General features: G+C 39.5%; 1 protein-coding gene across 3 annotated transcripts; it reads right to left on the bottom strand.

The window, feature by feature from the left end:
* Nucleotides 1-404: 404 nt before the first annotated feature.
* GHITM (growth hormone inducible transmembrane protein) lies at nt 405-23,942 on the bottom strand. Of its 3 annotated transcripts, none has more exons than XM_048856896.2 (9): nt 23,792-23,942; nt 21,071-21,234; nt 18,214-18,313; nt 15,985-16,096; nt 14,262-14,403; nt 9,756-9,864; nt 6,352-6,540; nt 3,271-3,448; nt 405-2,038 (listed from the first exon to the last, which is right to left on the bottom strand). In XM_048856896.2, exons 2-9 carry the CDS (start codon nt 21,200-21,202, stop codon nt 1,951-1,953), a joined length of 1,050 nt encoding a protein of 349 aa, XP_048712853.1. In that variant the 5' UTR covers nt 21,203-21,234; nt 23,792-23,942; the 3' UTR covers nt 405-1,950. The 3 variants fall into 3 exon arrangements, with proteins under 3 accessions (XP_048712853.1, XP_048712854.1, XP_048712852.1); XM_048856897.2 differs by lacking the exon at nt 23,792-23,942 and adding an exon at nt 23,749-23,769; XM_048856895.2 differs by lacking the exon at nt 23,792-23,942 and adding an exon at nt 23,446-23,553.
* Between the last annotated feature and the right edge of the window lie 379 nt (nt 23,943-24,321).

The raw sequence follows: 24,321 nt of genomic DNA, 5'->3' as shown, positions 1-24,321 counted from the left end.
ACTGTTCCTTCTTGTAGGTGAAGCTGATAGTGCTGTCTAGTTAAAGGTTGCCTAGCACTTCTCAAATTTAGTGACACCAAAAGTTATACCATGTAGTTCCACAGGGTGAGAAAAAACTTCTTTACACCGTGAGTAAAAGATACTAACATTTATTCCACAGAGTTTTGTCTTGGTCTATAGTGTTAATTGAGAAGAAAATGCATCTGGAAAAATAGCATTGTGGACTCCACTGCAAAACAATTATGCCGACACTCCACACAAGGAGTAGGCACTGTTCATTTAATTCTCTTATAAGAAGAGGAACTGGGGGGGGGGGAAGGAGGAAGATGAAGTTACAGTGCCCTTACTAAACTAAGTAATGTACTACAGTATAAACATTTGAAAGGAGAAATAAGAGACCAATGAACTGTTAGTCTTGGACTTTATTGTTTCAGAAATCAGTACACGAGCACAGCACATTGTCAGCATAGTACAGTGAAAGGATAAAATAAGTTTCTCAATTGCTGATTTGAACTTTGCCAGGACTGGTAACTAGATTGAGTACAGCAGCATTTACATAGGCCTCATTTACTTTTAAGGATTTCCAGCAATAGCTTATGCCCAATATTTTCACAGGCTTACCTGGTCTCTCAGCGTAGAATACTTGTATTTGCCAAACCAAGTATGGTACTAGAGCAAACAATGAAACATAGTTGTAGAAATTCACCATCAATGTTAGTGGGACATTTTTGTTAAATATGGTAAAGAAAATACCAGTTGTATGACAGCAATTTGGGAAGAGGAGTCAAAGGATTACAGGCAAAAGCACTTGCAAGTATACAGCATTTGGTTTTGTGGCCTGGAGGACAGGTCAAAAAAGCAGAATAGAGTTCACCTTCCCTTTGTTCCTGTACCATCATTAGGTACATTTTAGAGTGGGACTGGTCACTGAGCTCAGACCTTAGGAAGCCATCACCAAAAAGAACAACTTAGTTGATTTCAGTATTTAAAAAGTTAATCTACAGTTTTATTGGCCAACACACACATTATAGCCTAAATATTTTTTGGTTCTGGAACCAACACTTCAATAGTTTGATGTTCCCAATGTTTAACTTCTCAGTGCAAAGACATAGACACAGCTAATGAACATTAAGGATGTTGGAAACATTACAGCTACACTGAATACTAATTTTTCAAGTATATTCAGGAAAGGTGCTGAAGTTCTATTTACCCACAGGACAAAGTAAGAGCACAAGCTTCTTTACCATTGTCCACCATTCCGGAAGGGTCGCATTGCCTTTCCAAGGCCTTTGTATTTCTCTGTACTCACCCTAATCCTTTCTAAAATTTCAGTTGAGATGTTACAAGGGCACAAATTGTGATAGATTAAGTCAAGTTCTAGTAGATAGAGCTCTAATTCCTTTCAGATAGGTCACCCAAAGGCCATCCAATAGCAGCAACAGCTCTCAGACAACACCACCACTTTCTGTTTAAGCACAACAAGGTTCCATATTCCAATATCAGTCTCTTGAGTTATCTTGTGCCCCTTTCTGTATACTTGAGTCCCCATTTTGGAGATCAGTTTCTTTATACTATGCAATTATGGTAGATGCAAAAAGTGATAGTCACAGAATAATATGTTGTCAAACCTTTCAGAGAAGCAGACTGATTTAGTTTTATTTACTTAAGTTTAAAATATAATTTACTGAAATATATTTCTTTCCCATTAAGATATCACAAATTACGTACAAGTGTTTGCACTGTTATCCAAATTTGACCTTTTCAGAAGAACTGGAAAACATATCCTTGAGATTCATGTTGTACTGAAACACCTTAATAATGCTCAAGTGCTTCAAACTTCTGACTTCTACATGAAAGCTGCTTGTACACCAGATTAATTTTTACTAGGCATACACACTAAGCAGACAGAGTTTGGTGAACTATCAGATGGTTGCAAAGAAGAATCTTAATTCATTTCTTCCTGCTACTCCCACCAGTGGCAAGCATGGTGGCCACTCGAATAAAGATGTTCAGTGTATCCATGTAAATACCCAGACACCTAAAAAAAACACCCCAGAAAGCCAGTTAGTTTAATTTACTATAAGCAGTGTTATAAGCAACATTACTCACTCAATGTCAATACATCACATTAGGAAACTTTAAAAATCAGGTTGAGGACCCAAGTGTCTCACTCAACTTGGTTTTTAAGAAACTACATTGTGTATGTGATTCTTGTTTTTCTGAAGTGAACTGTGACCATTACAAGCAGAAATGGACTCATTTGCCACTAAGACTTCAGTTATGACATATAGCTCCTATTTATATTTGTTTAAATCATTCTGGAAACTGGAATGACAACCAAATTTGTTAAGCAATAAGCTATAGATGGGTAAAAATGCACAGTAACTTCTCATGGGACATTACATGAGTAGCTAAAACACATATTGGAACTAGGATTTGGCCCAAAACAACTAAGCTTCCATTAAGTTCAGTGGGACCAGGATTTAGAACAAAGTTTTGAACAATGTTGGGTAGCTTCCTTCTTTCTTCCTCCCAACAGCTTACACCTCTTCCCCCCCCCCCCCATCCCTTTTCTTTTAGGGTCAGTTATTTACGTAAAAGTAAATACTGAACTTAGTTCAAAAGGATAACAGAAATATGCCTTTCCAACTCAAAAATATAACTGAGGATTGAAGAAACACCTTTACGAAGTGAGAAGGTTAGAGCCAAATCTGATAATCGGCCTATTGAGGACAATTAATCCCTATATTACTATTAGCTACAGCACTCAAAAGTTTTACTGATTTACAATGACAAAGGTTAGATATATTACATAAACTAAGATATTTTACAGCTTACAACACAACTAAAATTGCTTGTTTGAACAGGTTAAGTATGTGAGCTGAAAGTGTTTCAGAAAGCAAGTACAAAGAATTTCCCCCACCCACACAGAAAAACTGTTAGAAATAACTAACATTGGCTGAGAGAAGGAAAAAACCCTCAAAACCAAAAAAAAACACCCCTAATTTTTTGGCATATGGAGTACTTATGTATTTTTCAGTAATAGTTTTATCCCCATTAACTATTTTCATATTGTATTTGGAAAATAATGTGGCTATAATCCTGTACATTTTACTGTAAACTGAGGTTTACTATCCCAAAGTGAATTTCTCTCTTTAATATCTGCAGGACAGCAGCTACATTTTCTTTATACACTACTGCATAGCTTGAAGGGACATCATCAGTTAAAATAGTCTTAAAAGTCAGTGTTGACACCAGGATAATACTTACGAGTTGATGGGGTCATACTTTGCTACTCCATATATGGACACTGGGTGTGTCTCTGCACGTTTGATAACTTTTTGTGTGTCGTACAGCAGGAACATGCCAAAGAGGATCAATCCACCATAAACTGCTACAGAATACAGGCCTGCTCCAAATGCAGAGGTAGGAGGCAGGAACACAGATCCTGGAATAAGCGTGCAAAAAAGGTGTTAAAAGCAAGCCCTTCCTTTATGTATATGCATTGTTACAATCTTAATTATTTGAGGAATAGCATGATTTACAGTGTATGATCATGGAAGGACCATCCTGTAAGAGTACTAATGTCATTCCTGGTGCTTCTGAAATGCCAGCTATTTTCACGGATTCTAGCGTACAAGTACACCATAGTAAGAGATGTGACATTTATTCAAAATTGCAGAAGAGTACTATATAGGGCTGTCGCACGATTAAAAAAATTAAGTGTGCGATTAATTGTGCTGTTAAACAATACCATTTATTTAAATATTTTTGGATATTTTCTACATTTTCAAATATATTGATTTCATTACAACAGAAGATAAAGTGTTCAGTGCTCACTTTATTTTTGATTACAAATATTTGCACTGTAAAAAAAGTAGTATTTTTCAATTCACCTACTATAAGTATTATAGCACAATCTCTATCATGAAAGTTGAACTTACAAATGTAGAATTATGTACAAAAAATAACTGCATTCAAAAATAAAACAAATGTAAAACTTTAGAGCGTACTAGTCCACTCAGTCCTCCTCCTTGTTCAGCCAATCGCTGAGATAAATAAGTTTGGTTACAATTTGCAGGAGATAATGCTGCCTGCTTCTGGTTTACAATGTCACCTGAAAGTGAGAACAGGTGTTCGCATAGCGCTGTTGTAGCTGGTATCAAGATATTTACAGGCCAGATGCGCTAAAGATTCACGTGTCCCTTCGTGCTTCAGCCACCATTCCAGAGGATATCCTCCATACTGATAACAGGTTCTGCTCGATAACGATCCAAACCAGAGCGGACCTATTCATGTTCATTTTCATCATTGAGTCAGATGCCACGTGCAGAAGGTTGATTTTTTTTTTTGGTGGTTCAGGTTCTCGTTTCTGAGTGCTGCTCTTTTAAGACTTCTGAAAGCATGCTCCACACCTCATTCCTCTCAGATTTTGGATGGTACTTCAGATTCTTAAACCTTGGGTTGAGTGCTGTAGAAATTTTTAGAAATCTTCTTTGTGTTTTGTCTTAAAACGAACATGTGCTGGGTCATCATCTGAGACTGCTATAACATGAAATATATGGCATAATACGAGTAAAACAGAACAGGAGACATACCATTCTCCCTCAAGGACTTCAGTCACAAATGTAGTTAATGAATTATTTTTTTTTAAATGATCATCATCAGCATTGGAGCATGTCTTCTGGAATGGTGGCCAAAGCACGAAGGGGCATATGAACGTTTAGCATAACTGGCACATAAATACCTTGCAATGCCAGCTACGAAAGTGCCTGTTCTCACTTTCAGGTAACATTGTAAATAAGAAGCAGGCAGCAGTATCTCCCATAAATGTAAACAAACCTGTTTGTCTTAGCGATTGGCCAAACAAGAAGTGGGACCAAGTGGACCTGTAGGCTCTAAAGTTTTATATTGTTTTGTTTTTGAGTACAGTTATGCAACAATAAAAATCTACATTTGTAAGTTACACTTTCAGAACAACAAGATTGCACGACAGTACTTGTATGAGATGAACTGAAAAATACTTTTATCACTGTTACAGGGCAAATATTTGTAATATAAAGAGTACTGTACACGTTGTATTCTGTGTTGTAATAGAAATCAATATATTTGAAAATGTAGAAAAAATCCAAAAATATTTAATAAATTTCAATTTGTATTCTATTCAGTGCAATTAACTGCAATTAATTTTTTTGAGTTAATTGCAATTAATCAATAGCTGGAATATTGTATGATCTAGAATTTTTTTTTAAACACTATTCGATCACATGATTAGACTGTACTGTAATGTGGAAGAGCAATGGGGCACATATGCAACCCTCACTTCAACATTTTGTGACTTTTGAATTCTCAACTGTCTAGCCTTAAGTTAAAATTTAAATAGTTAGAACTTGTAAGCCTCTCACAAGTTTCCTTAAAGTATCTTTTCACCTAGAGGGCGAAACAAAACCCACCTAATTGGTGTTATTTTCATATGAAACTTCTACGTCAGACCATTTCACAGAGCAATTCAAGCAGGTATGTTACAAAAAGAGAATACACAGAAAAAATATTCAGTAGCTAATCTGAGTCACATTTAATCCGTCAATTTTAATTTGTTACCAGAAGACACCATTGCAGGTTTTTGCCATGTTACAGTTTACTGAAACTTTAACCAGACGGATTTTTATCCATGCTTTTTTTTTTTTAAAAAAGTCTAGAACTCCATGTCTATCAGTACTCTTCACTGAGAGTATTTATAGTGTGGTTTTAAAACAGCAAAAACATTATTTTAAAACAGGGACATGCTGACAATTTGCTGTGGTGCCAGACTAAAAAAAAGCAAAAAACAAACTTGCTGCCTGTCTACGAGAAGGTTAAGGGGTGACTTGATTACATGTACCTACATAGGGAACAAATACTTAATAATGGGCTCTTCAGTCTAGCAGAAGAAAGTATAACAATCCAATGGCTGGTGACTGAAGCTAGACAAATTCAGACTGGAAATGAGGTGTAAATTCAAAACCAGTGAGAGTTAACCATTGGAACAATTTACCAAGGGTCATGGTGGATTCTCCACCACTGACAATTATTAAATCAAGATTGGAAGTTTTTCCTAAAAGATATGCTCTAGGAATTATTTTGGAGAAGTTCTATGGCCTCTGCTATTATCCAGGTCAGGCTAGATGATCACTGTGGTCCCTCCTGGCTTTAGGGTCTATGAAGATAACAGCTCTTGCAAATACTATCTAGCCAGGTACTTTTGGGTGTTCCTTTCTCAGTCAGGGCCAGTCTCACTGTATTAAAGATATAATGAGGTGAGCTCAGTTTTAGACACTTAGAAGTCAATCATCAAAACAGTATTTTGTTTACCAATTGACGAAGCAATAACAAGGCCCAGGCCTACTCCCAGTGGTCCTCCCATGTTCAGAAACTTTTCACTTGGTGCACATATGGCCACAGTTGAGAGACCTCCTACAATTCCTGCTGTGTACCAGGCAGCTCTGATCAGCAGAGGACCACCCAACAAGGTCAAAGGAGCCACCACTGCACCCATAACACCTAAGTGAAGAAAAAGACAAGCAAGGTTGGAAATTTAGTTATGTTTAATGCCATATATACTGAATGGCTGAAGATAAATGCCCTATCCCAATAGGGTATTTTTCAGCCACATAACTGAGTCAATAGGCCAAACTCTGTATTGATTTACACTCTGTTCAATTTCAGAGGAACAGCCGTGTTAGTCTGTATTCGCAAAAAGAAAAGGAGTACTTGTGGCACCTTAGAGACTAACCAATTTATTTGAGCATGAGCTTTCGTGAGCCACAGCTCACTTATTGAGTTCAATCGGTTTGCACAAAGAAAAGCCAGTGCAGGATTTGGCAGAAAATATTCAATACAATGCCACAAAACTTAGATCTTAGATGAAATGTGTTACTATTCATTTAATTATGAAGGACAGTTCAGAAAAAAGAGCAGTCTTTATGCTGGCTGATGACAATTACAAGGCCTGTTCAAACTCAGCAACAAGTATATCTTGAACTGATAAATGCTTCAGACAGTACAGTCAGCCTATGAAATGCATTTTCACAGGAAGCTGGAGTTGTAGCTGTATTTTGAAAAAAGGAAAGAATTCTTGACATTAGGAACAGCTATGCAATCAAGTCACATGCTTCAGGGTACAAAGCGAGCAACAAAAGCATCAGAAAGGAATCCCTCTTCCCAGATACAGCACTGTGTATTATAAGAATTTGGCCTACCTCTACAGCAAGAGTATTAGACTTGACTGTATATGTCAAGTGCTTTGATCTTAAACACCATACTAGGTCCTATAGAAGCTAGTAAACACAGTAGTTATGCATATACAACACTACCACATTAGCATTTCTGAAATCCACAGACAATTGCAAACGCAGCATTAAGGTTTCTAACGGAAACTGCTTTGAAAGTAAGCAGCAGTGTCACTTGAACCCGTTAATCTGCTTGATATGAGTGAAGTTCATCAGCCATATCTTCTTACACAAAGTGTTTCAGAACAGTGGGTTTTCAATGCCCACCCTGACAGGGAATTGAGCATGTGGACATTTAATAGGTCAAATAATACTACCTTTCAGAAGTTACAAAAAGCAGGAGAAAGGGGATAAATGCTCTTTCTGATAACATACTGTGAACAGTACAATTACAATTCCTCTCCTGAGACACTTCTGTTCCCTAAGAGAAGATGGTCTTTAGAGGACAGACCTTATTAACAAACAAGTTGCAGGAGACCAGCTGCATTATATTTAAAAGTGAATGAATACTGCACACAAGGTACACAGCAACTAGCTGGTAGCTCACATCGCAGTGGACATAACTGGTGTTGCTCTACCCCTTCCCAGTGATCCACTGATGGTTCACTGATGATATTGTGACAACATGGTGAGTGACTGGCTTACTTCAGTCATTTGCATGTTACTATAATGTTAAACTATCATAGATCAAAAGTAATGGTACATTCATTTGCACAAAAAATTCAATTCAAGTGACACCTTACTTGCCCACATCAGAACTGCAGAAATAATCTGCTGCACACTGACTCATACAACTTGATTACATAGGACTGACGATGAGGTGGTTAGTACCAGTATGATATTTATAAAGTCATGCTAACCATAAATCAATCATTCAGGAGGTAAACTGAAAAGACAGCTAGAAGATGCAAGTAATTTAATTTACTAATGTGACATATATTGCAGGTTTGATTTGAACATGCATTCTCACAGAAGAAAAAAAACTTACAGTTCTTTAAAGGGACACATTTGACTAACCACATTTCCACCTAACCGTTCTTACCATTGTAACTCCTAAGATCACTATAAAAGATTCAAGGAGAAAGTATTTCGGTTCTTTAGTTTGTTCATTTGAGTTTGTTCATTTTTGCACTGTCAGTTTCATTGTTTTGTGGAAGGAATAAAGCCTTCCCCAGGCTCTTCAAGAACATGCTTTACCTGTATTAGCAACTCTGACAATGAAATCAAAGGAAGTAAGAAATAGAGAAACAATGTGCACGAGAGGAAGAAGGGGTAAGTTTGAGCATATTTGCTCTTTTGAAGGGTGTTTTCAAAGGACTTCAAAAGAAGTCAACAGGGAGCAGAACATTCCTTTTGGGGTCGTTCTTTTAAAATTTTCAAAAATATGTTTAAGGGAGCCCATAAAATTCCTTAAAAAATAAAGTTGAAAGATGCTTCGTAAAAAGGAAGTCCCTTCAAACAGACAAAGGAATGGCTTTGCTTTTTCAATTACCAGTGATGTGTCTAAAGTAATTGTTAATTTTTAATATAATGGAAACATTTATGTACCTTTTTTCTATTAATAATGAATGCAAATAATCACAATCTTTCAGCAGATGCTCTGCTGAAAACAGCCTTGTGACTAGTCATGAGGACTTCCAACATAACCAGCAACATACCACTAACCGACCAGTAATTTCTATGTTCCTACTGAGCTACTGAACTGAAGCTCAATAAATTCACTGGTCAAGCATAGGATGGGCAGAGGAAATCACCCCAAACTTTGACCTTTGTAGGATCTCTGGTAAGGTCAATCTGGATTATTAGCTTTCAACTGCTCAGGTACCCTCTGAATCCTATCATGAAGTCTGGGCTTCCAGGCTGCCACCAGGCCCTCCATTTTTACTTAACCATCACGGGAGGGGGCCCAGGTTCTGGCTTCTATTAAAGTGAACAGATTTGGGAAATGGTTAGATTGAATCAGAGAGCCTTGGCTGTTCTGTGACAGCTGAGTACAGTGAATAGAGGGTAAGGGTGCCTCAAGTGGAAAGGCATGCTTGCAGAATCCAGATATCACCAGAACCATTTAATGAATATTAGCAAGAGAAAATGCACGGCAAATACCAATACCTGCAGCAACTTTACAGAGGATCTGTTATCAATCCATTTATATTTAAGAGAACAAGGATGTCAAAGCAGCTCAATGCTATACAATGTACTTGGGGCAAAAGACATCTCCACAGCTCACCTATAAGCCCCAGCCAATGTAAGGAAGATACTTTAAAGAATATTTCATTAACAGCCACACAGAAGGTGCTGTGAACAGGAATAAAAGGAGCTAAAAGGAAGTTACGGCCTCCCCAAAAGCAATAGTTATTTCATTAAAGTTTTGGGAGACTAAGAACTTGCTTTCCTTTAAAAGTAGGCTTATCTTCAGCAAAACCACAGACATAATATTTCATATTAAGTAGCTGAGATACTGTCACACAGAAAATTAAATGCACCTACCAGCATGAAGCATCCAGGCAAGGTGTTTAGTACCAGGATTACCTTCATAGGATATTGACCTAACCAGCATCCCAGCACCAATCATAGCTGCAAAAGTTGCACCTATTGCCTGTAATATAAAGAATTACCATATAAGAATTCAAGAGCACACTGAGATGTACAAAATTCTCTACTCTTCCTCTGAAATCTTATTGTTTATATTAATTTTTTTACTAGCCTAAAACTCAGTGGTACTCCTATGCACAATTATTTCTCAAAGATTCAAGAGCAGAAAGCTGCACATAGTTGAGTAAAAGCACAATTAACTCAAGTACACAACTAAACTTCACACAGTAGCCCAAATCCAGTAGTCCTTACTCTAGCAAGACCACAGTGAAGTCAGTGCATTTTTTAACCCACAAAATATTAGGACTGTACAAGCCAGGTGGCACACCAATTGGTGCTGCGTGTCTAAAGCTGTCCAGTACAAGATATGCCAGGTAAAAACAAAAACACACACACAGAAGCAGCTAACTGGATGATTCTAAAGGTGTCCTCTGATGGTTCACTGTATCCCCACTTACGACCTTTCATTTACTTAAAATATTTAAACATTACTGCTTGTTCCTAGTACATGTTTTTGCCCCAAGCCCCATCCAAATACCATCTGTCCCTGCTCCCATTTGTTTCCAAACCGTATGTCTCTCCCCTCGTGCTCAGTCTAGCTGCTTCCTGCTTGAACAGGAGTGTGTGACCAAGCAGCTAATAGATGGTTGACTGAGACCATGAGCGGCTACTTCTGGTTTGCTCTTGCCAAAACCACATCTCTATGACATGCCTAAATGGACCTTGGGGCAATTCTGTAAATAGATTAAACATGGCTGTCTGTAGCTATGCCTTCTACTTTGTAGAATTATCTACATTTACCCCTTTCAGCACACATGCTCTGCAGATACCCAGCTGCCGCTTTTAATGTACGTCTCCTGCTCTCCCCCTGTCATGTATGCGCACATTCATTGGAATTTTACTCTGGGGGGAATTCTGCACCAAAAAGTTAAAAATTCTGCAGACAATTTAAAACTCCGCAATTTTATTTGTCAAAACACAACATAATCACTCCAGTTTCAATTATTTTGGTAATTTGTTTCAAAATACCTGTCAACATTACAGACAAGAGCAAAAAAGATCCCCCCAGGAGTAGAGAGTTAAAGACACCCTTACAAAAACCCAGTTTCAGTGGGGGGTGGGTGGGTGCTGGAGAGAGCTCTGGGGACACCAGCATCCCCCTCCCCACGGAGCAGCCTCCAGCCCAGACACCAGCACCCGCAGAGCCTTTACTACCCCAACTTCTTTACTGTCCTGCTGAGGGACATGGTATGGTGCGGCCCAGCCCTTCCTCACCATTTGCCAGAGTTGGCTGGATCTCCCAGGTCCTTTCCTATCCCGGGAGAATGAGAATCAAAGAGCATGCAGCCTCCAGCCCCACCAGGCTGGGCACTCTGCTCACTGCAAGCTGGGCTCTGCAAAGTCCAGCGGCCCCGAGAGGCAGCCAGAAATTCTGCCAGGTAAACAGGGAATTCTGTGAAATTCTGCATTGCACAGAATTCTCCCAGAAACAGAATTTACACCAGCATGAACATTTGAAAATTTGGACCTGAATGTCATCAGTACATTATGCACAATTGATAAATGGATTTGCAGAATCTGGTACAAATGTCATTTTAATACTAAATTTTCAGTCAGTCATATACCTACAAATGCCAGTGTGCACGTTCACAGGGAAGAACAAGCAGGAGACATGCATACACAAGATTTCCTAAGGAGGTGGCTGGACATCCACAGAGCATGTGTAGATGCAAATGGATAAACAAGATTAACAAGCCTGGCCTCAGACAGCCAAATACCATATTCGTAATTGTGCATGTCGCTGATCAACTTATGCGCAGGCAAGCTAGGCATCATTTTGGCAGCAGCAAGTCATCTGACCTGCCTTTGAACAGTTAGCTATTGGCCACTGGTAGGTTTATGCAGCCTTTGATGACATATCTGATCAGATATGTCAAGTCTGATGTGATAGGTCAGTTTCATACCAGAAGCCACAGCTTTAGTATTTCACCAACTTTAAACTATGCTTAATTGTTCAATATGACCAGCTGAAGAAACTTTTACATGACCACAACAGACTATTTTAACAAATAATATTAGCTAGCACACATTAGGCTCTTGACATGCAAATATACCTAAATTTCAACAGAAAACGAACTTAAGTTTATATATGTATGTTTAGTTAGGATTCTTTGACGTTCTTCATAAAGCCATCTTTTACAAGGATTAGATAATTAGCAATAGCTCCCTCTACCGTACATAATGTGCCCTTAGCGATATTTCTGAAACAAAATGTTTAAAATAAAACCACATTCAGCACTTTGTGGAGTAAAATTAGTTTAATCTTATCACCATTCTTATTGCCAAGTTATGTATTGTAAATTAGCCACAGTTTAACTATAACTAAGCTATGCATGTTTTAGCTAAGATAACTAAACCTTCAGTTCTTTATGACACTTTACCGCTACTCAATTTGTTCGCATTAAATGTTTCTAAATTACTTTAAAATAGCTATTAAAGAGTGTTTAAAGCAGACTATTTTCAGCTTTTACTACTTTATGCTGTTAAACCATCTAACCATGAGAAACTGATCTTGTTCAGACCAGTTTAAGTCTGAGGTTATCCATAAATCCAGTTACCTAAGTATCACACTGGTTAGTTTAAAAATAGGATTTACCTCTACAAGCTTATTTCAAATATTCCTTTGTGAGAGTTTGAGAGAGACTGCAGCACATTAAAGTCAGATTTCAGTTTTATTGGGGTCTTTAGTATAGCTGACTAGAAAACTGAATTTCAGTTCTGTGAAAATTTGAGTGTTCACAAAATTTTTATCCTCAATCAGGACCAAAAGGCAAAAACTCAAAAGTTTTTGTGGAACTGAAATCCCACTATACCGTTTTGAAAATATTTAGACATGGCATTGTCAAAACAAAACATGCTCCCCAGATACTTGTCAGCTTACCAAGACTCTGGCTAGTTTCACCAGTACAATTAAGTGGTGAGCAACAACCAAACTGATCATCATGTCAATTTCACAGCTACCAGGATTTCCAGGGTCTCTGGTGGGTTGAAGAAAAACCCTGGAAATGCCAGCTCCCAAATTTCAAGGCTCCTTCCCAAGCTCCCCTTCAGCCTGCCAGTGTTCTGTTGGAAGTTAACTGATGACAAACCATTTCCTTGAAACATTTCAATTTTGACTAATCGTTATATATCAACAAAAATGTTTCCTCAGAATTTTTCCAGACACCATTAGTATTTAGCTTAACTACTGAGACACATTTAGGAGGAGACTGAACAGTCAGACCACTGAGCTCTAACTGCTTTCAGGTAGCAAGCTCCTGTCATCAGTCTGGTGTTTTTTTTTTTTTTTTTTTTTTTTAAAACCACACACTAGAACAGAGGTAGTCAATTTTTTTTGTCAAGGTCCAAATTTCTTGGACAAGGTATAATCAAGATCCAGACTCCAGAGAAAATAATAAAAAAACAGTAACGATAAGTACATAAAAAAAAGATGTCAGTGTCTGTTCAAGAGTGTATGGTGGGTCCAGATTTGGCTTGCGGTCCACCTATTGAAAACCCCTGCCCTAGTTCATGTAAGACAGGGGTGGGCAAACTTTTTGGTCCGAGGGCCACACTGGGGTTGCAAAACTGTACGGAGGGCTGGGTAGGGAAGGCTGTGCCTCTCCAAACAGCCTGGTCCCCACTCCCATTTGCCCCCTCCCACTTCCTGCCCTCATCAGAGCCCCCGACTCATCCAACCCCCCTTGCTCCCTGACTGCCCCAGCCCCTGACACGCCCCCGGGACTCCCACGCTTATCCGACCCTCCGCTGTTCCCTGTCCCGACTCCCCTCACCCCAGAACTTCCGCCCCATTGAACCGGCCCCTGCTTCCTGTCCCCTGACTGTCCCCCGGAACCCCCTACCCCTTATCCAAGCTCCCGGCCCCCTTATCATGCCGCTCAGAGCGGCATGTCCCGGCAGGAGTCAGACATGCTGCCCTGCAGGAGCTTGCAGCCCTGCTGCCCAGAGTGCTGTCCGCACGACTATGTCACTGGGGGGGGGGGGGGGGGGGGAAGGGGGGACAGCAGGGGAGGGGCCGGGGGCTAGCCTCCCTGGCCAGGAACTCAAGGGCCAGGAAGGACGGTCCCGTGGGCTGGATGTGTGCTGTAGTTTGCCCACCTCTGATGTAGGAGGAAGTTTCTCATCTTCCCCGCCCACATCAATGACCAGAAGTTTGTAGACGCGCTTTATTCAAAGAATTATGTAACCCTGTATTGCTGGTACCAGGTGATTGGGGCTGCTTTAAGACAACTAGACACACCCCATAAAGTTTCACCCCCCAAGATTCCAAGTTCTGCTTCAAAACAGTTTTCTTAACACTAATCTTTCTGGTGATTAAAGAGAAAGCCCATATAACCTTACCAGCCAAGAACCCCTCATCATGAGGCTCATGAGTGCAGGAGATCTGCTGACTGCTACAGCAGACAATGCTGTCAAACCAACACTTCCTGCAAAGTACATGTAGGTAGAACGGATTCGGTCTTTCACATACTGAGGCCAAATACTGAAAGAGATGAAATTATGAACAGTTATGTTGCTATTTTTTCATGTTTTAATTGATCTCACCAGTTATTCTTAGTTCTGGTACAATCAAACTTATGAATATTTAAGATTCATGAGATCCATCTTACACAGTGGCATGCAATATTCAGTTTAGAGACATTTGTCATGAAATATATCATGTTTCAGGTCTTAATTTGTTAACTTCTTTTCCACCATGCACAAAATTATGTTGTTTCCATGGAACTACGCTAGTTTACAACAGATCAGTTTCACATTTCCTGTGTGCATTCCTTTCACCCCTGTCTCCCTAAAGTATCTATCTTACTCTATCACTATTTAAAAAGGCAAGAGAGTGATGTGAATAAGTATATTATAGGTTTTAAAACTGTCTAAAAGGAAAAACCCATAGTCTATGTACTAACAATTGTAAGTAATTAAATGAAATGGTCACAAGTTGCTAAGTCACCAGAGCAATGTATCATCACATGACATACATGCTATGTTTTGAGATAAGGAATACCCTGGAAATTATAACCTTAGATAGGAAAAACTTCTGTACTACGTTTAAAGAACTGATTCTACAAAGACAGAATTTCCACCAGTTAGCGACATTTAATAAAGAATGCACATTCCATTTTACAAAGTTACTATTTTCCCCAGAAGTCCGCAGACAACCCGAAAACATCTCAAAAGTGCAAACTGTTCCCCATTTATCTTAATGGGTGGTAAATGAATGACAGGTATTTGAATGTTAACAGAGAAGGTTGTCAATTGTATTAGAAGATTGGCACAATAGGATGTTAAAGTGAGATGTCACTTGAAGCAAGAATGCGTGGAGCTTGGAATACCACTTCTTCCCTATCTTTCTGTTATGAACCTAGTAAATTTATCACAAAACTGAGCAAGATTTTCTTATTTTAAGCCCACACATTCATAAACTTTAACATAGGATTTATCACTTGAAGGCTTCATCATTAGATAGGATGCTCCACCCCTGCTGTAGACACGGAACAAAATTTGTTATACCAAGGGCAAACACTTTTTGTAAGTTAGTGTTTGCAAGAGACAGGTAGATAGGGAACAATTATGACCTGCTTACAACGTTTATATTTTCTTACAGCTCTTGGTGAATTCAAGAAGCTATTTTTGCTTTCTGAACAGGGTCTCAGAGGAACCCTAGATAATGTGGATTTAACTAGCACTTTCACAGAAGTTAGAACATCCACCTACGTTTTAACTCATGACATTCCCCAGACAAGAATATAGATGCATACCATTTGAGATGGGGCAGGAGGCAAAAATACTTCAAAGTTAACAGTATTTGCAAGATAGGAAGTGGGATATTTATAGCAGCAATCAGCCAAATAGCATTTAATCCCAAGCCTTTACCAAAATTTGTTCCCAGGTTTATATATAAAAATCAATGCTTTCTGCAAGAAACTAGGGTTTCTCTTTTTAGTTTAAAGTCATGAAGAGTAAGCACGCACAGAAGGAGACTGGTTGGGAGAGAAATTCGCGTGTAAATAAGGGTGTCAACTGTTCTAGCCTTGATTTGAAATAATAAGCTTGGTATTTTGCTCACACAGCTTTTTCAATGGCTCCAATTTCATTGGACATTCCCATTCCATAATAACATAGAGCTCCAAGACCAACAGCAGCCCCTCCGGCAACAATCCATCTTCCCATCTGGTCCACTGCACAACAGAAAAAAAGATATTGATATTCCTGTAAGAGTTTTGTCCTGGGATCGAGTAGAACAGTTTTCTAATTTCAGTTTAATTATGTATATAACAACTGATAAGGAAGGGAAAAACCTCAAGATTTATAAAAACTCTTCATTCTTAATGTCCAAATGAAAAGGTTACCTGTTAAGTCTATCATTATTTTATAGGAGCTTGTTTCTCTTCCATGAAACCAAGTTTAGAGAGGAACAAAGATGCCCTCTGAATATCAAATTCTCTTGTACTGCTACACGATGCAGTTTCAAACTATAGCTAGCTAGCTATGTGGATCAATAAATAAATGTTACATATTTTAAGTTTATCAACAGGAGGCAGCCATTTCTAAGACTATACAGTAATTGGAATAAAAACCCAGAATGAAAATCAAGAACAATGTCACCCACCAATTGGTTAGTGATATATGCCTATCATCTAGGTAAGTTTCTTCATTAAAACAGGAGAGAAAAAAAAAAAAGTCAGGCCTTTCAGGTCTCTTACCCTTTTGCCCTTCCCTCTCAATGTTGCCTTCTAAACCTGCTCTCATTGAGAACAGTTATAACAATTTTTTATCCATCAGAAAGACCTGAAATTGGATGTTACCGACACTGCTGTAAAGGATAACTGTCTAATAAAGTGAGAAGTAGCAACCGTTGATATTTCCAGTTGCATGGTTTGTTTTTTATTGGGAAAACTATAGTTTCTCTCAAGGAAGTTTTATGAAAAAGATTTAATATAAAACAAACCTGGGTATGTGTGTACTGGACTAGATGTGCTACTCAACAGTAACCCCTTTGTGGTCTATCTGGCAAAGCCATATTTAGAAAAGCAGAGTTTTGAACTTCTTGAATATCTGAAGTCAGTGCATTTGGCATCTGTATTGTGTACATTATGACAGCAGATTAAATTCAAAATTGTTGTACACTTTTTACTAACTACAAACACAGGAAGACTGATCTTTCAGTAGCTATGCTGAGCAATGCTAAAGGTATCAAGACAAACATTCACTCTTAGAACAGAAGATAACCATTCTCTACATCCAAAGAAGTGTTGATTTCCATTAAAAAAAAAAATTTCAATCCTCAAGCTGATCTAATAGAGCAGTGGTTCTCAAACTAGGGCCACCGCTTGTTCAGGGAAAGCCCCTGACGGGCCGGGCCGGTTTACCTGCCGTGTCCGCAGGTTCAGCCAATCGCGGCTCCCACGACACGGCAGGTAAACAAACCAGCCCAGCCCGCCAGGGGCTTTTCCTGAACAACCGGCGGCCCTAGTTTGAGAAACACTGTAATAGAGTCAATCACCACTAACAGCCATAAATTGCCACTAAATTTATCGTACTGTAAACTGGCACCAGTTCCAGTGATTTCAACTGAACTGTACTTGTTTACACCAGGGCTCAATTTGGCATAGTTCTCTTTAGTCACATGAGGTGACTGTTTAAAACCTTGCCAATTCAGAAGCAAAGAATTATATTTTGAAATTATACAAGCTCAAAGTAGCTGATCAGCTAACAAGCAGACCCTGGAACTAGAGCTCAGTTTATCTTCCAGCTTTTGGTCACCTCACTCCCCAGCACCAATCCCACACTAATATTAGAGTATCAGGAGATGTGAATTCTGTCACTGACTCACTATATGAACTTGGGAAAGTCACTTAACCTTTTTGCCTTCGATTATCCATCTATAAAATAGAGGCAATACCTCAAGGATGTTGCAAGGCCATAGAAATATGAATCCTACACATAAAAATAGATCTCCGCTTCTTAAAAATATATTTAACTTTTTAAGAAACTTTACTACTGACATATGAATGACAGAGGGTCTTCAAGTTCAGGAATTTCCACATACTTCAGAATGGTTATGACTATGAACAACTCAAATTGCTCCATGGCTACTGGAGGTATTCGCAATATCAAATGTTGCGGAGAAGTGAAGAAACCCATTTTTCAGACATTTGTTTTCAAAAGCATAATTGATACTTAGTCAAACTCTATAGTAAGTCATAATGATCCAGGATTTTAAGCTTATTTCTTAGAAATAGCTTTACAGTTGGTGTTCAAACATTCGGAATACTTGAGCAGAATGGTTATTCACCTTTAAATGCAGTTTCCATTGCTGGCTCAAAGGCTGCTTCTTTAATTTCTTGGCCAGTTCTTCCACGCCGCACACCCACTTTTGCTTTGGAGGCATACCCCTGTTATGAGCAGATAGAAAGGAAAGACAGTTAAATAGATCCTAGAACAATAAAGATGTACATATTTACAAGCAGTACCTACAGAGTAATGGAAAAATCTTTCCATGAACAGCAAGATAACATAGTATAATTAAAAAGGAGTTATCTAAATATAACCGATCCCTTCTAACTCAGGTGTCATTATCCTCTTCAAACTGTGCGACACTCTAACACTGACTACACTAAATTACAAAAATATCAATTGTACCTTAATATATGAATACTGGCAGAGCCGACAGTATGATTTTATTCCGAGAAACAGCTCAAACCTCCCACACTACCCACTGGCCCTATAAGTGGCCAGAACACACTTTTTTTTGGCTTTAAATAAAGCTAAATATTTGCTGCTTATGTGCTTGTGAACAGGTCAGACTGAAAGGCGTGGAGACCGAACTCAAACTGATCACTGTTTTGGGTGAAGCAGTTATAGTAGTACTCCAACCTTCTTCACATTGTACCACTTGAATCCTTAAACTCTTCTCTGAAGGGCAAGAGTAGAATTAGGGCCCATAAATTAAGATTTTATGGCAGGGAAAGTCTAAAAGAAGAGATTTAAGATAAACGCCAACAAATTTTTGAAATACAAGCAAATCAAAATTTTATGATTTCTATGATCCTTGGCTCTCACTGGTTAAAACAGCCCCTGGAAATCTGAAGCCATTGCACTCTCTTGGCTTTATTAATCCGCACATGCAGATGTGTTCCTAAATATGGGCTGTAAGCACCTAGGAAATTAAAATATTCTGCAGGACTGTTTCAACACAGATTTAGAAAACATAAGGAAAGGAGTGGTAGTCAAAGTTGACCCTAGAAATTTTTTAACTATACTTGTGAGAGCAACATATATCTCACTTCTGTTCTAATAGGTATCAGCATTTAAGAATTTAACATTTATTTTTAAATAAGCAATTTACAATGATATAGTACAGAAGATGCACTGTCACACATAATCTACAAAACAAACCCAAAGTGCACAAAAAGAGGATATTTAGAATTTAGTTGAAATAACCTGGACTTTAGTGGTCAAGAAAGTGCCATAATAAAAATCTGGGAGACAAACACACTGTTTGCTTTGTGCTTAATCAGAAACTTTCCTCAACCCAATTTTTTTAAACTCTGCAATTTTTTTGGAGGGGGTAGGGGAGAATATACCCCTGGTGATACAGACAGGTGGAAGAATTTTAAAATGGAGTAGTTTCTAAATCTACTTAGGCCACAATGGTAAATATGCCCAATTCCTGTCTACACTAGTGTTTCCAGTGTAGTAGAGACAGAAGTTGGGTGAGGGAGGTAATAACGTCTGTTGGTCCAAAAAAAGATACTACCTCACCCATCTTGTCTCTACTATCTTGAGCCCAACATTGCTACAACAACACTGCAAGTTTCCAGTGTAGTGCCAGAATAAGACTGAGAAACTGGTGCAGGCTTCTCCAAGAGATCAGTGCTAGAAGACAAGGTGTTCCCAGACACTGGGGGAGCAAACAGCTGTGCATCTCTCTCTATCAGTGTTAAAGAGGGCAGACAATTTATGAGTTTACCCTGTATAAACTTTATAGAGTAAAACAGATTTATTTGGGGTTTGGATCCCATTGAGAACTGGGTATCTGGGTGCTGGAGACATGAGCACTTCGTAAGCTGTTTTCAGTTAAGTCTGCAGCTTTGGGGATGTGGTTCAGACCTGGGTCTGTGTTTGCAGCAGGCTAGCGTGTCTGGCTCAACAAGCCAGGGCTCTGAAGCCCCAAGCTGGCAGGGAAAATGGGCTCAGAGGTAGTCTCAGCACATCAGGTGACAGTCCCAAGGAGGTTTCTGTGATCGAACCAGTCACACAGCTAACATGAGAGATCTGAGGGGGTTTACCCAAGCTTGATGTGTGTGGTTGGTGAATGATTTGCACACAGAGCAACAATGAGGAACACTTGCATCCCCAAGACAAAAGAGAGAATACATTTACTACTGGAAGAGGACACAAGGCCTTATCAGAGAAGTGTGGTTTGATGTCAGACATGGCTTAAATGAGCAAGTATAAGCTCATGAAAGGCTCAGTGTAGCCTTAAAGGCTAAATGCCCAATGGGTGCAAAACTCAAACACTGTTGCAATACAATATTTTGTATAAAAAAAAAGTTCTGCACTTTCCTAAAGAAGAGAGGGGAACAACTGAGGAGTTGCGTATACCGTAGAGTTCCTGCTTGTCATCTGCAGTGGCCAGAAGGAATGGAGTGGCTGGGGGAGTATGCTCTCTTATAAGTCCTTGAATCGCATAGGGTGAGAGGAGGGAGAGAAACATAAGGACAGGCAAGGTCTGAGCACATCTCCAATGATTGCTGCTGTTCAAGAGTTTTGAGCATGGATGCTCAAGATGTACATGACATTTAAATGGGAATCTGTGCAGACAATGCAAGAAATACCACTCCATTCTAGTCTTCTGAGCCAAGATTTCTAACAAGCGAGTCCCAATTAGAGTAAAATATTCATTTTACATCTTTGGGCCACTGTTAAATAACCTTTTTGCCACTAACAACTTTACAGCAGGTTGCTGCTTCAGTAAGACATTGAAGCGCTGTCGTCCCATTAAGTTGGGCCTTCCATTTCAGTTACCTCACTTACATTTTGGTGCAGATGAAAATGTGTCTTTTGGTAAAGATGGAAATGGCCTCAATGGTCTAATTTGAGATCCTTTGTACAAGCAATCCTTATCAAATTAAAAAAAGCTACCTTACCCGGTTAGGTTGCAAGATCCACCGGTTCGCTTTTATGCTGGAATTCCTCAAAGCTGGGAAGGTCTGTGTAAGCGCAGGACGGAGACTCTGGCGTGGCAGTGTCCATAAACACGCTAATCTTGCTGCCAGCATGGTTGCTGCTATTGATTAAATAATGAGTATTCCTATAATGGCATGAGAAGTGATGCTTTAGTATTTGGTTATTGTATCACAAAAAGCACAAATAAAGCAGTAAGATTTGCCAGTTATGTAACAAAAAAAAAAAAAGTTTTATTTATGATCAACTACTATAAAAAAAAAAAAGAACCAAGCCACTACATGAAATGTTCTGGAGTTAAATACAGCCAGTACAGACACAGGCTAGTTGAACAGTGCACTCTTTAGTTTAGGAAGTCAAGGATTTGATTTCCTATGCCAGAATTTTTATTCATACCACATGCTCACCAGAGAAGAGGGAAGGTTTCTCTTCCTCTAACTTATCTGAACAATCTTGTGTGTGCTCATAACTAATGGCAACCCAAATGCAGGTTCGAAACATTGTGGTAACTAACTTCTGATGTTAAGAAATAAACTAAATCTCCTGCTAAACATTCACCCCACCCTAAATTCTGGAAATAGAATGCACTACCGAAGACTATCACGTACGTGGACTACTAAATCAAAATATCACCTGAAGTGCTTTGAAGTGATGTGTAGTACAACCCCACCACCAGCAAGCTCTTTTTAAATAATTTTAAGAACACAATTAACTAGCCTCATCTTAATACTCCACCAAGGTCACAGATTAAAGCACCAATACAAGACAAACTCAGTTTTATTTACAACAGTCAATCTACTGTATGCTCTACTAGTACTACCAGAACTACCAACTTATTTTTATGAACACTGCTTTTTCTAGTCTTAAAAATATTTTCTTCTACTACAAAAGATTATATGTATGACTTTTCTCTATAAAGATAAAACTAAGCTATGAATACACTATCACAGTTACTTGACACTTTCATAGACACCAATTTGCTTTTATTTGTATGTAGCACCAAAGGGATGCATAGCACAGTTTTAATCCTCATTTCAGGCTCCTACAAAAAATACAAACAATTTTATTGGCATTTACGCACATTAGAACAAGCGCAGCTATTTTTTAGAATTCAGCTGAAAGTTTCTACTAGCCCTTAGAGTAAGATCTTTGGGACAGTCACCAAGTCTTTGTTTACATAATGCCCAGCACAGTAGAGCCCTAACCTGATTGAGCCCTCAAGCACTACCATAATATAAATATTAAATGAGTCAATTTCAAAAGAAGAAAGTAAAGCAGATGTTCATAACTCAACTACAAAACAAAGTGAATTTTTTGAAATGCCACTGTTATAAAGAGTTTTTCAGTAACCAGTAGAGAATCTTTTGTTTTTTTGTGTGTTACTACATTCTCTAAAAAGCTGATAAGTGATGCAATTTATGACAAATTTTCAGAATTTTAAAGATTATTTGGGACAGGACACACAGCTTTTAATTAATTTTCAAAACAGACTTGCTCTCAAAAGTCTTATGTATTAAAACTTTGAGCAGAAGTTGGGTAGGTTATCAACAGAATGAAACAAATCCTAGTAACGTTTCAGATCATCTTTTATGAAAGAGCATGAGGCAAGAAAACAGTTTGGTCATCACTGTGACACATCATATAGGACACAAATTCTAATCCAGAAAGCCTTTTTGCACAGAAGCCTTGCTAGTACACTTCTTAAATAGCAATGGGATCAACCAAACCTACAGACTGAGTCAAGACTCCTGGATTCTGTTTCCAAACTGCCACCAACTTGTTACAAGCAAGTCATAGCCTCTTTGTATTTCAGTGTATTCATCGCTCACATGGGCATAAATACCTAACCCTCACAGATCATCCCAGTACCTTATTAGTAGCTTAAATGGTATTACATATATGGCCAGTGAAAATTTATCCAAGATATGTAAGGGTTAGGCTTTTACTGTCATTTGCCATACACGGATTGCCACTGACAGTCATTTGAGAGAATAAATGTACCACACAATACTGGGATAAATCTTGCTTTCATAAGCCTCTAAGGAAAAAGAAAAATACAAGCTATAACTAGAAACGTGAGCCTTTAATCTGCATTAAATGCCTTAGACCATCAGTTACCCAAAATAATACAAACAAGAAACTGGCCAGCCTGTTTTTAGGTGGAGAGAGTTCTGAAATGATGAGGCGTACAATTTGAAAATAAATTCTTGTTCAGCACACTCCCACAACCTGCATTTTTGGTTCACAAAATACATCCCCCAGAAGGTTGAGTGCACATTCGGGGTGGGGCAGTAGAGCTAAGATCACAGGGAAAAGGGAGAGAATTATTGTTCCATACCTGGGAAGGGGACGGCCTCTCCCCAGTGTCATTCCTACCCCAGGATTACTCTTATTTTAGAGAAAAATCTCCCTCCCACTCTGGCCAGATAGTTCACTGCATCCCATGGGAACTCCCATGGCACTGCCCTCTCCCCAGGGCCCTCCCCCGACACAGCAAGAGTGACAGCTCCCCCGTCCACCCCCAGGGCCCTTCGTGTCCCCTCCCGCACGGCGCTCCGGCGCCCGGGGCAGGAGGCACAGTTCCCCCGCAGCGCGCTGCCCGGCTCTGAGAGCGGGGCCGGAGCAGATGGGGGAAGCTCACCGGCCCGGGGCCGGGGCCGACAGCCGGCTCCAAGACCGCTCACCTTCCCAGCGCCCACGCTACGCCCCGCCACTGCGTTCTATGCCGTACGCCTGATGTGCGAGCACAAATTGTGCGTCACGAGCTAAGTCACATGTGATGACGTCTGCAGCAAAGCTGAGTGGCTCACTCGTCTCGCGTGATCTTACAACGGGACACTGCCGTTGGCTACAGCGCGCTCAGCTGCCATATTAGATTTGGGCAGCGAAGGTACTTGCCCCATATTGTATAAGGGCAAAGAAGCCATCTTTAATTCGGCCGTGGAAGCTTCTGGAAGACATCTTGCCTGGGAGCGAGGGAACCATTGACAGGATCTGGGGCGTTAGCAGCCATCTTGCAAGAGGGCATGCCTAGCTATTAGCAGCCATTTTGGATGTGGTAAAGGCAGCCAGCAGCGACAGCCATTTTGAATGAGGGCAAGGAGACCTTGCTCAGGCTGAGAAGCTTGTGGCTGGTGCTGGGTCAAGCACCTTGCCGTTATCCCTCATCCTGTGGTGTGCTGAGTACTTGCAGGGCATCCTCCCTTTGCTGCTG

This window comes from Caretta caretta, chromosome 7 (genome assembly GCF_965140235.1).
Source record: "Caretta caretta isolate rCarCar2 chromosome 7, rCarCar1.hap1, whole genome shotgun sequence".
NCBI classification, from domain to species: domain Eukaryota; kingdom Metazoa; phylum Chordata; order Testudines; family Cheloniidae; genus Caretta; species Caretta caretta.
Note: the sequence above shows the minus strand (reverse complement) of the source record. Positions and strands in the feature narration are given on the sequence as shown.

Coding starts and splice junctions, on each gene's coding strand:
- GHITM (XM_048856896.2), bottom strand. CDS start 21,202: ATGCTGGCAGCAAGATTAGCGTGTTTATGGACACTGCCACGCCAGAGT. Junction 9,865..14,261: donor TGATGAGGGGTTCTTGGCTG/GTAAGGTTATAT, acceptor TTTATATTACAG/GCAATAGGTGCAACTTTTGC. Junction 6,541..9,755: donor TGCCTGGATGCTTCATGCTG/GTAGGTGCATTT, acceptor TTCTTCACTTAG/GTGTTATGGGTGCAGTGGTG.